The sequence below is a fragment of the Carcharodon carcharias genome, chromosome 2, assembly GCF_017639515.1.
Source record: "Carcharodon carcharias isolate sCarCar2 chromosome 2, sCarCar2.pri, whole genome shotgun sequence".
NCBI lineage: Eukaryota > Metazoa > Chordata > Chondrichthyes > Lamniformes > Lamnidae > Carcharodon > Carcharodon carcharias.
In genome coordinates this window covers 51,803,570-51,819,873 of record NC_054468.1, presented here as the reverse complement: position 1 = coordinate 51,819,873, position 16,304 = coordinate 51,803,570, and the positions used below count along the sequence as shown (strand labels likewise).

The following is a 16,304-nucleotide window of genomic DNA, read 5'->3' as shown; positions in this document are numbered from 1 at the left end:
TAGCCACATTGTATTCGTGATTACCATGGGATGCAGTACTGATAATTTTCATGAACTGAAGATTAAGCATGTAGTTGTTTGCAATTTACATTGAGCAGTGATCATTCTAATACAGGACAAATTACAATCAAGTCGAATATTGGCCTTCTGGACAGCAAATTACTTCAAGTCATTTTGGAACTGCTAGCAGCCAGACTGGGAAGCATTTTGAGATGCAAATATTTATTTTGGTGAAGTTAAGAGGAGGAAAGAAATAGCACAAAACAAGGACAGAGAAGAAAAACATTGAAATTTAAGAGAGTTCTATGACAATAATAACATGTGCATTTAAAGATCTATCGCAGAATTAAATTGTGGGGCCTTTCGCAATTTCAAATTTACTGTTAAAGCCATATTTCAGGGTTTATCAGCAAGCCAATGCTGATAGGCTGTTTTAAATTAATTTAAAAGCTACTCTTTGACAAATTGCTTAATGAAACATTAAATTGCAATATAGTTTAGGGTGAAAAAAATCTCTCGCTCTGGCATGCAATTGTTTGCAAATTTAAGTTCGCAGACTGAGACACCAGATGACACAGCTATTGAGTAGGTGAGCCAAATGTGCCAAATTCAGAATTGCACTTGAGAAATAAGGCATTTTAGAAAAAAATAAAAATTGCCATCCCACCAAAACAAGTCAAAATAGCTTAGCAACTATGACCAGTCGACACTGATAAAACATTTAAAAAGATGTAAAACTCTAACACTGAAATTATTTGGGGAAATGACATGGCCACCCTTTTTATTCTATAGCATAAGATTTTAGTATATAAAGCAGTTAGATTTTCTGCAAAGCTAAAGCACACCAACAAAGGAGTTAGTTCCCAAAAGCCTGCATTTATGTTGCTCTTTTACAAAAATTCCAGGAATGAACACTGAGCTATAATAAGAAGTGGAATGGCACAGGAATTTAGGGAGGCAATTCCAGAAAAGAGAGCACAAGAAGCCGAAGGATGGCGCTAGGAAAGGGTGTATTGTGCAATAGGCCATTTCAGAAGACTAAATGGGGATGTGCTGGTATAATTCTAAAGGGGGTTGCAAAGAGATAGGCAAAATTGTGGAGAAATGAGTGTAAGGATTTTAAATTTTATATACTGGGCATATCAAGTTAATGTAGGTCAGCAAAGAGAGAAGAAATGGACAAATGGGACACGATCTAGGTAACTGAATATTGGACAACTTAAAGTTTATATACGTAAAGGATGGGAGGACAACAAGGAGAATATTGAAATGTTGAAGCTAGACTTGACAAAAGCATGCATAAGTGCTGCACCTAATGCTGCTTGGATAGGGAGCAGAGACAGGCAATGCTGAGATGTCAGAAGGAAGTGAGATTGGTGCTGGATTGGGTGATAAATTTGAAGTTCACCTCTAGTTAATCGGCTGGCAGCAAAGTTTTAGACTGTGATTAAGCCTAAGGAAATAACTGAGAGGGATGGAATCAGTGGCAAGAGAACTTAGTTTATGACAAGGGTCATAAACAATGGCTTCAGTTTTCCTAATATTTCATTGGAAGGAGTTGTGACTCAACCAGGACATGTCAGACAGGCATTTTCATAGCTTGGAGGTGGATGTGGGATCAAGAGAAGTGGCAGAGGGGTACATGTGGATATTAACTGCAATAATAAGGGAATGGAGTTTATGTTTATGGCTGATGTAACCAAGGCAGTATGTACATGAGAAAAAGGATGAGACTGGGAATCGGTCCTTGGAGATTCAGGCTTTTACAATGTAGGTGTAGAAAGAGAAGCCATTACCTTAGGTGCAATGGAATGGGGAACAGATTGAAAAGTATTTGGCAATGATGGTTCCACCGCCACCTTGGCTATTTGGATGATGTAAGTGAAGGAATGTGTGAGCAGGTAAGGAAGTTTAGGTGTCGACCTGTTACCCATGTTTCTGACAATGCCAAGATGAGCCATGCATGACATTGCTGACAAAGGCGATCATATTTTTGATTTTAATAGTAACCTAAAGTATTCCACACTCGATTACAACTTAGTCAAATTTTAAACAGATTAAAAATTTGGATTAAATCTAAAATATACCTCGCCAGATAAATTACCTATTAAAAATTAGCAATGGCATTTAAGATTTTGAACTAAAAACAAAATAAAGCAGTCACTCAGAAACAAATGAAGTAAAGCTGATCATACAGCTTCAACAAAGAAAAAAATCAAATAAAACATTTGGCCAATAAAACAAAAAATCATTTTTCTTTGAAGTACAAACTCTTGTTTTGGCACATCATACACGGTTTAGAATCAGTAATGGTACTATAAAAGGAATTTAAAAATATCATAATCTAAACTAGATCCAAGATAAATGATCAAAAGATCAGACTACACAATACAATCACACAATAGTAAAACATACTTTCCTAACTAAAGAAAACACACAAACTAAAATAGCTAACTAAACCTGCCTCCTACTAACGAGTGACTATTGCACATAATTGATCCATCTTTTTCCAAAAAAACGGCAGAAAAATTCAGACAAATGAGTGTAAATAATCTTCCATTCCAATGAATTTCTTTTGGTTTATAGGCTTCGGTCAACATTTTTGAGTACTTAAATTTATTTAGTTTCAGGCAATTCCATAAGAGTAGACTAAAAAATGTCTACGAAGTGACCAAAGTTAGCATGGAAATTTTCAGTCAAAAAACTTTACATTTTAAAAAACCCTAGAATTATTACAATAAATTCTAATGAAATGTATAACTTATATAGTGCTTAATTTTGCCTCTCCCACAATTCCAGTCATCCCCTCCCAAGTTTGCTGGATACGAACCTCATTGATACTGACTTCAGCCTCCACATACTGCAAACCTTTCTGTATGATCGAGATGAGAGCTGCTGGTGGCACCAGGGCACCATTAATATTGGACTGACTGATGTGACTCTCTATACCAAATGTGAACGCTGAATGGGAAAAACCTTTAAAAAAAAATGATTTATGATAGTTTAAACAATATGCATTTCACACAAAGTAGTAAACAGGTTATTAACAAATAATCAATTATGCTTTGTTTCACTAGCATCAAGTACTTAAGGAATACGAGATTAATTATTTAGCGATCACATGGCTTCAGACCTCATCTACGTACTGTAAATCCTGGATGTACAGCGCATGCCCTGTTTATAAACATTCTCTGCTGTTACACGTTTCATGTCAACATTTATAATGTAAACAGTCGCCCATCATGGTTTGCTGATGAACCAAAACATTGAAAATGTCTTTTGAGGTAAAAAGAATTCTGAGGAGGTTGCAAACAAAATCAAATTTAAAATTAATTGCTGCGCAATGTGATTAAATTTAGCCACTGAATTGTTTTTTGTATCTTTCAAGAAAGTAACATGCACATCAATAGAATTTGAAGGATAGAAAGGTGTATCTCTTAATTGTGTTAAATTCAAAAGTTTGCTTTCGGCCCCCGCCCACTGCAAATGACTAAAAAGTAGCTTTCTCAAAGCCTTACTTCAAGCAAGTCATTCAACAATTCTGCCCGCCTTATGAACTGCTCGAAGACAAAACCGGAATGGAAGGCTAACAAGCCCTTACACCACATTTCCAGTGTTCCCCGATCGTAGGGCCAGTCCCAGTACTCCCAGAACCCAAGAACTTGCCCATCCCTACCCAATTCTCCCTAATCCTATTTTCTTCGAACCTCCTCCTCCAACGCGCCTTTAACTCCAACACCTCCAATGATCCCAGACCCTGAAGCTCCTTTGCGGACAACGGCACCCTCAGACCCTATTTCAATATCCACATCTACATATAAGTCAACAATAATCTAATTTTAAACACTAAAATAGAACAGTGAAGTTGAGGGGTTGTGTGGCCAGGGGGGGTTGCTGGGGTGACGAAATTAAGTAGTTGTGAAATCATATTGCTGCTCACACTGTTCATGTCTTATTTCAAAAGTTTACAATTGTCTTAAAAAGTGTGTGCGCTAAGTATACAAAGACCTAGAAATTGGGTTACAGAGTGCTTGTTTTTCAGATGCTACCACAGCCACTTAGGTGCACAAAATAACATGCCGTATTGGGTAAGGACAAACAAGAGGGGCCCTTTACCCTTGCCTGAAGCAGGCATCAACCCTTTACGTTTGAAAACAACCTACTTCAGTTCACCTCCGAGCAACTCAATGCTAACTGCATTCAGGGAAACTAACTGTAAAGATCACCTACCAAATAAAGCTAGAAGTTACCCACTGCAAAGCACCACCCTGATCCATGCCAGCCTAAGACACCAACAATCCTCCTCCCTTGCTCTGGCACCCGACCTCAGGCTCTGGTCCCTATTCCTTGTCCCAAACCCCGCCCTCCATTACCCTTGACCTCCATATCCCACATCGCCATCCATCTTTTCTACCGCCAGGATTACAGCTAGGAATAATTCAAACATTTAAAAGCCTTGTTTGAATATTTGATATACTTACCAGACTCCTGTAAATATCTATATACCAGAAAGTTGACCTCATCACTGCTAATACTCATCTTCAGTCCCACTTAAACCATGAGGTCATTACAGGGTAAGCCTATATATATATATATAAAAAAAGGTATGAGTCATAAAATCATTTGGTACATGCACTATTAGAAAATTAAGTTTGCAGAGAAGAATTTCACTGTTATTTTTCACTTGACTAATGTGCAAAAAGATTGTTCCTCAATTAATCATTATATTAGGGATCAGGATCGATTACAATACCCTGAACATTAATAGTTGCTGCAAATCAATCAAATACAAATGAAATTTGAATTGCTCAGTTATTATAATTTCCTCAATTTTTTCCTGTCAAAATTGCAAGCCAGAGCTTCAACTTCAAAGTTAAAATATCCACATGATGAATTTTAGACTGTTTATTAGCCATTTCATATAATCACACAGTGCTTTCAGAACATTGGTGGAACAGTTGGCTATCAACCTGGAATTACAATCTGGAATCAAAAGTCCAATGATGACCATGAAACCACTATCGATTGCCGTAAAACCTATCTGGTTCACTAATGGCCTTTAGGGAAGGAAATCTGCCATACTTACCTGGTCTGGTCTACATGTGGCTCCAGGCCCATAGCAACATGGTTCATCCATAAATGCCCTCTGGAATAGCTTAGCAAGCCACTCAGTTGCATCAAACCACCTTCAGCTGCTTCATCAATGACCTTCCTTCTATCATAAGGTCAGAAGTGGGGATGTTCGCTGGTGATTGCACGATGTTCAGCATCGTTCATGACTCCTCAGATACTGAAGCAATCCATGTCCAAATGCAGCAAGACCTGGCTGACAAGTGGCAAGTAACATTCATGCCACACAAGTGCCAGGCAATGACCATCTCCAACAAGACAGAATCTAGCCATCACCTCTTGACGTTCAATGGCATTATCTTCACTGAATTCCCCCACTATCAACATCCTGGGGTCACCATTGACCAGAAACTGAACCGGACTAGCCATCTAAATAATGTGGCTACAAGAGCAGGTCAGAGGCTAGGAATCCTGCGGTGAATAATTCACCTCCTGACTCCCCAAAGCCTGTCCACTATCGACAAGACACAAGTCAGGAGTGTGCTGGAATACTCCCCACTTGCCTGGATGAGTGCAGCTCTCACAACACTCAAGAAGCTTAACACTGCTCAGGACAAAGCAGCCCACTTGATTGGCACCACATTCACAAACATTCGCTCCCTCCACCACCGACACACAGTAGCAGCAGTGCGTACCATCTATAAGGTGCACTGCAGGAATTTACCGAGGCTCCTTAGACAGCACCTTCCAAACCCACAGCCATTACCATCTAGAAGGACATGGGCAGCAGATAGATGGAAACACCACCAGCTGGAAGTTCCCCTCCAAGTCATTCACCATCCTGACTTGGAAATATATCGCAGTTCCTTCACTGTCACTGGATCAAAATCCTGGAACTGCTTTCCTAACTACAATGTGGGTGTACCCACGCCACATGGACTGCATCGGTTCAAGATGACAGCTCATCACCAGCTTCTCAAGGACAACTAGGCATGGGCAATAAATGCTGGCAGTGAAGCCCACATCCCGTAAATGGATAAAAAAAAAGTCTATAAGGAATGAAACCAGATGACCACCCGGCATCAACTTAGGCATCGGAAATGACAACAGCAAACTCAGCCTTGTCGGCCCTGCAAAGTCTCCTTACTAATATCTGGGGGGTTTTGTCAAAATTGGGAGAGCTGTCCCACAGATTAGACAAGCAACAGCCTGACATAGTCAAACGCATGGAATCATACCTTACAGATCATGTCCCAGACGCCACCATCACCATCCCTGCAGATGTCTTGTCCCACCAGCAGCACAAATCCAGCAGAGGTGGTGACACAGTGGTATACAGTTGGGAGGGAGTTGCCCTGGAAGTCCTCAACAGCGACTCCAGACCCCATGAAGTCTCATGGAATCAGGTCAAGCATGTGCACGAAAACCTCCTGCTGATTACCGCGTACCATCCCACTCAGCTGATGAATCAGTGCTCCTTCATGTTGAGCATCACTTAGAGGAAGTAGAGGATGGCAAGAGAGCAGAATGTACTCTGGGTGGGGGACTTCAATATCCATCACCAAGAGTGGCTTGGTAGTGCAACTACTGACTGAGCTGACTGAATCTGAAATGACATAGCTGCTTGACTGGGTCTGTGGCAGGTTGCGAGGGAGCCAACAAGAGGGAAAACCATACTTGACCTCATCCTCACTAATCTGCCTGCCACAGATGTATCTGTCCATGACACTAATGGTATAGGAGCGACCACCACACAGTTATTGTGGAGTCAAAGTCACGTCTTCACTTTGAGGATATCCTCCATTGTGTTGTGTTGCAGTAACACCGTGCTAAATGGGATAGATTTCAAACAGATATAGCAACTCCAAGACTGGGCATCCATGAAGAGCTGTGAGCAATCAGCAGCAAAAGAATTGTACTCGAACACAATCTATAACCTCATGTTCTGACATATCCCCATTCTACTATTACCACCAAACCAAGGGATCAACCCTGATTCAATAAAGAGTGCACAAGGGCATGCCAGGCACAGCACCAGGCATACCTAAAAACGAGGTGTCAACCTGGTGCAGCTAAAACTCAGGACGACTTGCTTGCCAAACAGCATAAGAACTATGCAATAGACAGAGCTAGACGATTCCACAACCAACAGATCAGATCTAAGCTCTGCAGTCCTGCCACACCCAGTCGTGAATGGTGATGGAATATTAAACAGCTCACAGGAGGAGGCAGCTCCACAAATATCCCCATCCTCAGTGATGGAGTAGCCCAGCACATTAGAGCAACAAGAAAAGGCTGAAGCGTTTGCTACAATCTTCAGCCAGAAGTGCCGAGTGGATGATCCATCTCAGCCCCCTCCAGGTGTCCCCAGAATCACAGACGCCAGTCTTCAGCCAATTTGATTCACTGCACGTGATATCAAGAAATGATTGAAGGCACTGGATAGTGCAAAGGCTAAGGGCCCTGACAATATTCCACTAATGATACTGAAGAACTTACTGCGCACCTAGCCAAGCTGCTCCAGTACAGCTACAAGACTGGCATCTACTCAGCAATGTGAAAAATTGCCTAGATATGTCCTGTACACAAAAAGCAGGACAAATCCAACCCAGCCAATTACCATCCCACCAGTCTACTCGCGATCATCAGGAGAGTGATGGATGGGGCCATCAACAGTGCTATCAAGTGGCACTTGCTTAGCAATAACCTGTTCACTGATGCTAAGCTTGAGTTCCCCCAGGATCACACAGCTCCTGACTTCATTACAGCACTGGTTCAAACATGGACAAAACAGCTAAACTCCAGAGGTGAGGTGAGAGTGACTGCTCTTGACATCAAGGCAGCATTTGCCTGAGTGTGGCATCATGGGGCCCTAGCAAAACTGAAGTCAACAAGAATCAGGGCGAAAACTCTCCGCTGGTTGGAGTCATACCTAGCACAAAGGGAGATGGTTGGATGATTGTGGTTGTTGGAGGTCAATCATCTCAGTTCCATTACTGCAGGAATTCCTCAGGGTAGTGTCATAGGTCCAACCATCTTCAGCTGCTTCATCATTGAAGTTCCTTCCATCATAAGATCAGAAGTGGGAATGTTCGCTGATGATTGCACAATGTTCAGCACCATTCACAGCTCTTCAGATACTGAAGCAGTCAATGTCCAAATGCAGCAAGGCCTGGACAACATTTAGGCTTGGGCAGACAAGTGGCAAGTAACATTCGCGCCACACAAGTGCCACGCAATGACCATCTCCAACAAGAGAGAATCTAGCCATTACCTATTGACATTCAGTGGCATTACAATTGCTGAATCCCCCACTATCAACAGCCTTGGGGAGGGGGGGGCGCTGTTAGTGTGTGTGTGTGTGTGTATGTGTGTGTGTTTACCATTGCTCAGAAACTGAGCTGGACTAGCCATATAAATACTATGGCTACAAGAGCAGGTCAGAGGCTAGGAATCCTACAGACAATGACTTACCCCAGACTCCTCAAAGCCTGTCCAACTCCTCAAAGACACAAGTCAGGAGTGTGATGGATGAGATCAGCTCCAACAACACTGAAGAAGCTTAACACCATCCAGGAAAAAGTAGCCCTCTTGATCGGCATCTCATCCACAAAAATTCACTACCTCCACCACCAACACCATGGCAGCAGTGTGTATTATCCACAGGATGCACCGCAGAAACTCACCAAGGCTCCTCAGGCAGTACCTCCCAAACCCACTACCACTGCTATGTATAAGTACAAGTGCAGCAGATGCATGGGAACACCACCACCTATAAGTTCCCCTGCAAGCCACACACCACTCTAGACTTGGAAATATATCGTCGTTCCTTCACTGTTGCTTGGTCAAAATCCTGGAACTCCCTCCCTAGCAGCACTGTGGGTGGACCTACACTACATGGGCTGCAGCATTTCAAGGAGGCAGCTCACCACCAGCTCAAGGGCAACTAGGGTTGGGCAATTAATGCTAGTCAAGCCAGCGACACCCACATCCCATGAATGAATAATAAAAGCCAACAATGTTACAGATCTGACGCAATTCAGGATTCAAAGTTCTTCAGCCAAAACATTTACATATTGTACAAGGGCACATTTTGGCACAGTAAATCACTGATGTAAGAACAATTGATATATACTCAAATACTACATACCACAAAAATACAATCAAATTTCCAAAAGATGCATATCATCATCTTTAAAGCCAAGTTCTTTATGACCTTTATCATAGGCTACAGAGACTCACTAAGTGTCTCCCACATAAAATCTTTTTATCAACGGCACATGGTCAAATTTATGAAAGATACATTTGAGGGCTGCTAGTTTTCATCTCCAAAACAATTCAAAAACAATAAGTTATGAGACTTTTATTACATTCATTCTGTTCAACAATAATTTTCTTTCTAGGTTACATGTCCTTAGTCAAAACTAATTAGCACAGATTTTACAGTCCCAATAAGCAAATGCCAATGGTCCCACTGGGCCACTTCAGGAATTTGGGCTGACTGCCTACCAATTACGATGATTTTCATGTCTATTTTCTTAAAGCTGATATTAGTGGTCATAGAGCCTGCCTGGGATATTCTGCACGATTACATTATGGGACCAGGGCTTCAGTCTCTCCCTCCAGGACTGGGGCTTCAGTCTGATTACGTGTCTGTCTCTCTGTCTCTGCCTCAACCCACACGGTCTGTGTTTTTCTCTTCTTAGATCTGGGGGTTTCTTTCCCTTTCTCTCTCTATCTGGTGTTTAAAGTCTTTGTGTTTGCCTGTCTGCATCTCATTGAACTCTCTCTGGGTCTGGATTATGTCTCTCTGCTGTTGAGCTGGGCTGACCTCAAGGGGCAGGTCATCAGCTCGTGATGTCACCAAGGGGCATGGCTTCACCAGCAATTTGACATGCTGGAAGATTTCACTTTTTCTCTCAGTACTCTTGCTGCAGCCAACAAACCAGCTTGTATTTCTCTGTGCAGTCAACAACAATGGTACCATTTCGCTGCTGACCACAAAATCCAGCCATTATGATTTTGGTTTGAACTATACACTCTTGGCTGTGTTGGCATTTTCTGTTGATTTTGAGGAGTTAAAGAGAAGCAAAAGGGTTTGCTATTCATTTAGAAGGCCATCATTCTAAGTGTTTTGTACATAAAATTAAAATTTAGTTTACCAGAAGTGCCTGCTATGGAAGCTGGCCTTCATGTTGAAAATGGCTACAATAAAAATTGAAACCTAACCCATATTGTAACAGGTCTTTTTAATCTATTTAGTCCAGAGGCAGTTCAGAGAAGGTTTACTAGATTAACAACTGGAATGTGAGGATTGTCTTGAGGAAAGGGTGGACAGGCTAGGCTTGTATCGGCTGGAGCTTAGGCAGCAAGAGGCAACTTGATTGAAACATACAAGGTGCTGAGGGGTATTCCACAGGGTGGATGTGGAAAGGATGCTTCCTCTTGTGGGAGAATCCAGAGCTAGGGGGCACTGTTTAAAAATAAGGGGTTGCCCATTTAAGACAGCGATGAAGGGAAGTATTTTCTCTTAGAGGGTTGAGAGTCTTTGGAATACTCTTCCTCAGAAGGCGGTAGATGCAGAGTCCTTGAATATTTTTAAGGCAGAGCTAGATCGATTCTTGATAAGCCAGGGATGAAAGGTTATCGGGGGATAAATGAGAATGCTGAGTTGAGGTTACAATCCGATCAGCCATGATCTTATTGAATGGCAGAGCGGGCTCGAGGGGAGGAATGATTTACTTCTGCTTCTAATTCATATGTTCATTTGTCCCAAAAATGCTGAGTATATTTGTTTCCTAAATGCCATTGTAGGTTTGTGACCAAAATATCTATACGTTTCATTTAACTTTGAAGGCAAGGTTCATATAATAAGTTTATACAGGCCTACGATCAGCAAAACCTAGATGTGAAGGGGATTTGGTTTCATCTTGCATCTATTGATTTCACTCCTCCAAGGTAATTGTCAGTAATTCACCTTTTTTGTTACTTAACAAATTTAGTACATGCAATAAATTGCCTTTAAACTAAATGCTTTCAAGTGAAGTAACCTGTAAACACATCGCAAAACTAGAAAAATCTTAAACTAAGACAAACAAATTCAGAAAATCAATACCTGCATGTTCTTTTGAAAGAAGGGAGTTAAATCTTACCTTTCATGAATAGGCTATTAACACATTTTGAACCCTCAGGACCAATTAAGGATGGTTGTATCACGTCACCTTAGATCACTGGGCATGTGGTATAGCTAGAAAGACAAAACAAACAAAAGTGCTTACTAACATTGTGCATAGTTTTTGTAAAAAGAAAAATCAAAAGAGGCATGTACATCAATGCCTGTACATCTTTTAAGTACTAACAGGGGTGTGCTTGGCATCATTCTTTTTCTTTTAGCAATCTGTAGTCCTTGACTAAGATTTGCTGGGCAGCTTGGTGTTCTGTGAAGTGGTTGAGTCAACAAGGACTTAGGACCCAGAGAAAATTTGTTTTATTCCAAAAGCGTGGCCTGAATTTGAACCCAAGTTCACATGACGAAACGGTCACTGCCTAACATATGTTATATATTTACTCTCAGACAACAGAGGAATAAGAATTTTTAATGCATTTCAGACTATTATTTTTATTCTAATTCTGTGATTCAGAGTTTAAACATGATTAACTGCAGATCATATACACATAAATCTTACGGCTAAAATCTCATTTGGAAATCTGTTAGATTTTCCAGATTAAAGTTTTTAACTAATTACTTCCCTGGACAACAAGCCAGAGGTTTTACTTACTGGTAAATTAATGAAATATACAATGGTAAATGTAAACATGATTACAGGATAACATCAGCTAGTGAACAGTAATATGTGGCAAGACATGAGTGTTCTTGTTTGCCATTCCGACAGGGTCATTATAATAAAGTTTTATGCATAACCATGTGCAATTTTGTGAAGCATATTATGTATTGTTTTCTCATCCTGTTGAAGGTTCACCTTAACCACAAAGGGTAACAGCATAGTAGGAGGCCAAATGGCCTATCCAGTCCATACCAGCTCTTTGCAATCCAAAACTAACTAATCCTGTTGATCCCTGGTCTTTCCCGAGAGTCCTGTATCTTCCTCTACTTCAAATGGTTATTTATCTACATTAATAAACTTGCAGAATGGGCAAATAATTGGCAAATGAAATTCAACACAGACGAATGAGACGTCGTACATTTTGGTAGGAAGAATAGGGAGGTCACTTATTACTTGGAAGGTGCAAGTCTAGTTGGGATGGAGGGACAAAAGAATCTCGGAGTACAAATGCACAAATCACAAAGTTGTGCCACAGGTTAGCAAGGCCATTAAAAAAGTAAACTAAGCACTAGGCTTTATTTCTAGAGGGAGAGAATTGAAAAGTAGGAAAGTTATGCTAAACCTTGATTGGTCCATATTTGAGAGTATTTCATGCAGTTCTGGTCACCATATTGTAAAAAGGATATAGAGAGGGTGCAGAGGAGATTTACAAAGATTATATCAAAAAATGCCTAGGTAAACATATCAAGAAAGGATTGATATTTCTTCGCTTGAAGAAAGCAAGCTTAGGGGTGACCTAATAGAGATCTTTTAATGTAAGGTTTTGATGGAGTGGATGCAGAAAGAATGTTTCCTGTTCTCAGGAAGAGCATAACTAGAGGCCATCAGTCTACAGTGGCCATTAAAAAAATCCACAAGAAACTTCTTTACCCAAAGAGTGGTGAGAATATGGAGTGTTTGAAGCTATTGGTATAGATGCATTCAAGGGGAAGCTAGACAAACATATGAGGGTGAAGAAGTTAGAGGGTGATATAGATCTAGATGAGGAGATTCGAGTGGAGCATAAACACCAACATGAACTGATTGGGTCAAATGGCCTGTTTCTGTGCCATATATTCTAATTACTTCTCCCTAAAAGTTGAAATGGTCCTTATACCAGCTGAAAAGCTTTATAACAGGAGCAAACTCTTAACAGCTCTTGTTTCTTCAAATAATTTTAAACTGTTGACCCCAGTTATTAACGCTCACTCAAAGGAAATAAACCTTCCGGATTTACCCTATCAAAATCCATCAATTTTAAAAATCTCTATCGATTCTCCTTCATATCTGTCCCTGCTCCAGTAGAAATAATCCTATTATTGATGTCTAAATGCTGGTATTCTAAAATGATAAATGCCTTTTAAGTAAGCAGAACACAACTGCAAATAAACAACACTTTCAGAAATATCAAGAAACAGAACAAGTTTAAAAAAATCTATTTTTTTATTACATCCATTGTAGCTTAGTATTCCAATCATCATAAATCAATCCAAACTGAAATGTCCTAGATCAAGAATTCAAACTAAATTCTATTTTACCATTATGCAACTTCTCAACCATGTTGAGCAAGTTCAAAGCTTTACCTGTTCAAGTTTACTTTTACCAACATGTGGTTCAGTCTTGACTTGCAATTTTCTTTTTTTTTAAATGGTACTCGGTTGTGCTGTTATTCATATTCTAACAATATGCAATGGCATTCTGTATTTGTTACAAAATCCTTTTTTCTTAAAAAAGAAAAATGAAGGTTGCATGCCTGAGTGGTTGCATATGGCAGAATACTCTGAATTTTAGCTGGGCTCCCCTGACCAAGTGGGACAAAGGCATCAAGCAGAAGTGATGCACTCAAGGGGGTGAATCAATCTGTGCCACACTTCCACAATTGCTAACAGATCCAAAAGCAGATTGCCTGCCAACTCAATCAACTAGAGAATATGTTTGACACAGGAAAGGCTTAAAAAGACAAAGAAAAAGAGAGAAATCATATATTTTTTGTTAAGTATCAGTACAACTGTTATTTTAAATATATAACCACCCCAAGTACTTGATAAGCAGCAGAGTTAGATGCAGCTTCACAACTATCCCCTCATGCCACCTCATGAACAAATTGACCAATTGCTGGTTGCACGAATGCCATCCTCTGGCACAGGATTACATATTTTAAACAGATCATCATACAATTGCTACCTTCACATGTCAGCTTAAACAGAGACAGTTGGCAAGCTATTTACCTGTGAAGCTCATCAGTCAAACCCAACACTCTTCTCACCTGATGTCCACAGAAGCCCATTTCCAACAGCAGCCATCCAGAGCAGGAATACTGGCCAATTTTCCACTTGTTCGGTTAGACACCTAGACTTTTACAGCTACCCTCAGCACAACCCTTGGGATCAAACTTGGACATTTCTTGGTCTGTGTGAATAGCTATTGATTGGATAACCTTTCTAATTTAGAGCAAATATTCAAGTTACTGGTGTTTTTTTTTCCACAACACAGCTACAGGCACTATTCAGTTTTGATTATTGCCGTAGAGAAAATCGATATCCAATACCAAATGCTGGTGAGATTTTCATTACTTAATGTGAACTGAGTTAATTTTAAATTGTCTAAATGTAGGCAAATGGAAAAGTGCTGCTCTCTGAACTACACATTCTCCTATGTTTCAAGAAAGTCAAATGAAATAGCCTGTTCTTTCTGGCAAAGACTGCTGACAGTGTAAGGGGGATTAGCAAACTATTTTCAACTTCAGGATTTAGGTGGAGTCCTACGCAGCGTGCTAGTGGAGTTCAATTCAGACAAGTAGGACAAAATCTCCTTTAACAAGCTTGGGAAATTTCAACTCAATTCTAAGTAGCTGCAGGCCACAACTCAAAACGGTCCATAATCTAACACCAAACTAACAGAGTGGCCAACGGAATAGCTGTATGAGATATTGAAATTCACAATTCTGAAGCTAGAATTAGGACACTTCATTTGGGAGGGGGTTGAGAAGTAGTTTAACAGATTAATTTATAAATATTAAATTCCAAATGCCATGGAATCTATACTATTTATTCCATAGTACCTGAGAAATTGAGAAACAGGTCAGCACAAGTAAGTTTGCAAATGCACTATGTTGCTAATGTGCTTGTTTAGCCTTCACGTGGCAAGAAAAAATAGCAGCTGGAACAGTAATTTTAACTTGCTGACAGTAGCACAGTTTCTTCCAAAGATCGAGGAAAATCAATTCTTTAGGTAGAAAAAGGGCACCTCCAAAACAAACTAAGCCATCTCATTTAACCTCAATTCTGGTGTCAAATTAAGCTCTGCCATCTGTAGTATTGTAATGATAAAATGCCTTTATTTTAAAGCAGGATATGCTACATTTGACCTGTGAGTAATGAAAGCAATTTTGAAGTAAAGTTAAAAAATTCCATTACCCAGTAAAATTATGCCTCACTTGTAAACACAACGGATTCACTACAAATTAGGGGGAAAAGCATTGCCTAAGCATGCATACATAGACAAATATATCACACAGATTACACATTCCATTATAGGATATAGTTTTGTGTATAAGCAGGTTAAAGGTAGGAGGATCAAAAGGGAGGGGGGGGGTTAAGAGGAGGATCAAAGGTAGGGGAGATGGAGGAAAGGAAGGGGTCTCTCTGCTTGTCTTCCTGTTTCCCATCTTTTCCTCCTGCTCTCCATCTATTCTGCTCCTCCCACCTATCCCAGTCCAGCAGCTTCTGCACCAGACAAACCCTTGTATCCTCTCAATCAAGACTAAGGGCTGGGATTGCTGTGTATTGTAGGCAGGATGCGAGGTAATCTAACAATGCTACCTGCCATTCTGGGTCATGCTGTGGGAGGAACTGCAGGGCGCAGAGGGGAGTGTTACGATACACCATTAGGAGATGGTTGAGGCTGATGCCAAGGACAACACCTCCCAGCATGCCTGGGGCTCCAGCACAAAGAGCGGCAGGGAGGGCGGGGAGACAGGCTATGTAGGCACGAAAGATGTCTTAAGCCATTTTTTTTTTTAAAAGTAAAATCCTGACCATAGAGTTGGGATTTTGGCATGCAGAATGTGACCAGGTGACAGAGTTTTTGGCAACATAAAACTGATCATGTGGCCTCACTTTTCAAGTCTGGAGCTGAGGAAGCAGCAGAAAGTTGCTCACTCCATGCAGCTGAAGTGTTGTTGCTAGCTCCCTGCAGCTGGGAATAAGAGAAGGCCAGGAGCAGTTGCTCGGTGCAACTGGGGAGACTGGAATTCAGAGATGCCCAAGAGCAGTTCTCAGCTCAGTGAAGCTGAAGTGAAGCTGGCAGGTGGGAGCAAAGGAAAGCCTGTGAGTAGTGGTATTCTGTTCAGAGCAGCTAGAGAGTTGGAATCATGCCAGTAATTAGTAAGCAAGCACAAAGACAGCAGCT

The 16,304-nt window shown here is 40.7% G+C and overlaps 1 protein-coding gene across 3 annotated transcripts in view; it reads right to left on the bottom strand.

The window, feature by feature from the left end:
* tbl1xr1a (tbl1x receptor 1a) overlaps positions 1–16,304 on the bottom strand; it is a 199,943-nt gene that overhangs the window by 37,319 nt on the left and 146,320 nt on the right. For 2 of the 3 annotated variants that reach the window (XM_041210960.1, XM_041210968.1), the window contains exons 3-5: positions 11,223–11,317; positions 4,482–4,580; positions 2,831–2,976 (exon numbers count right to left, since the gene is read on the bottom strand). In XM_041210960.1, coding sequence (XP_041066894.1) covers positions 2,831–2,976; positions 4,482–4,539 — 204 coding nt within the window. In that variant the 5' untranslated portion in view covers positions 4,540–4,580; positions 11,223–11,317. The remainder of the gene's footprint in view (positions 1–2,830; positions 2,977–4,481; positions 4,581–11,222; positions 11,318–16,304) is intronic. The other variant, XM_041210978.1, reaches the window with a different exon arrangement.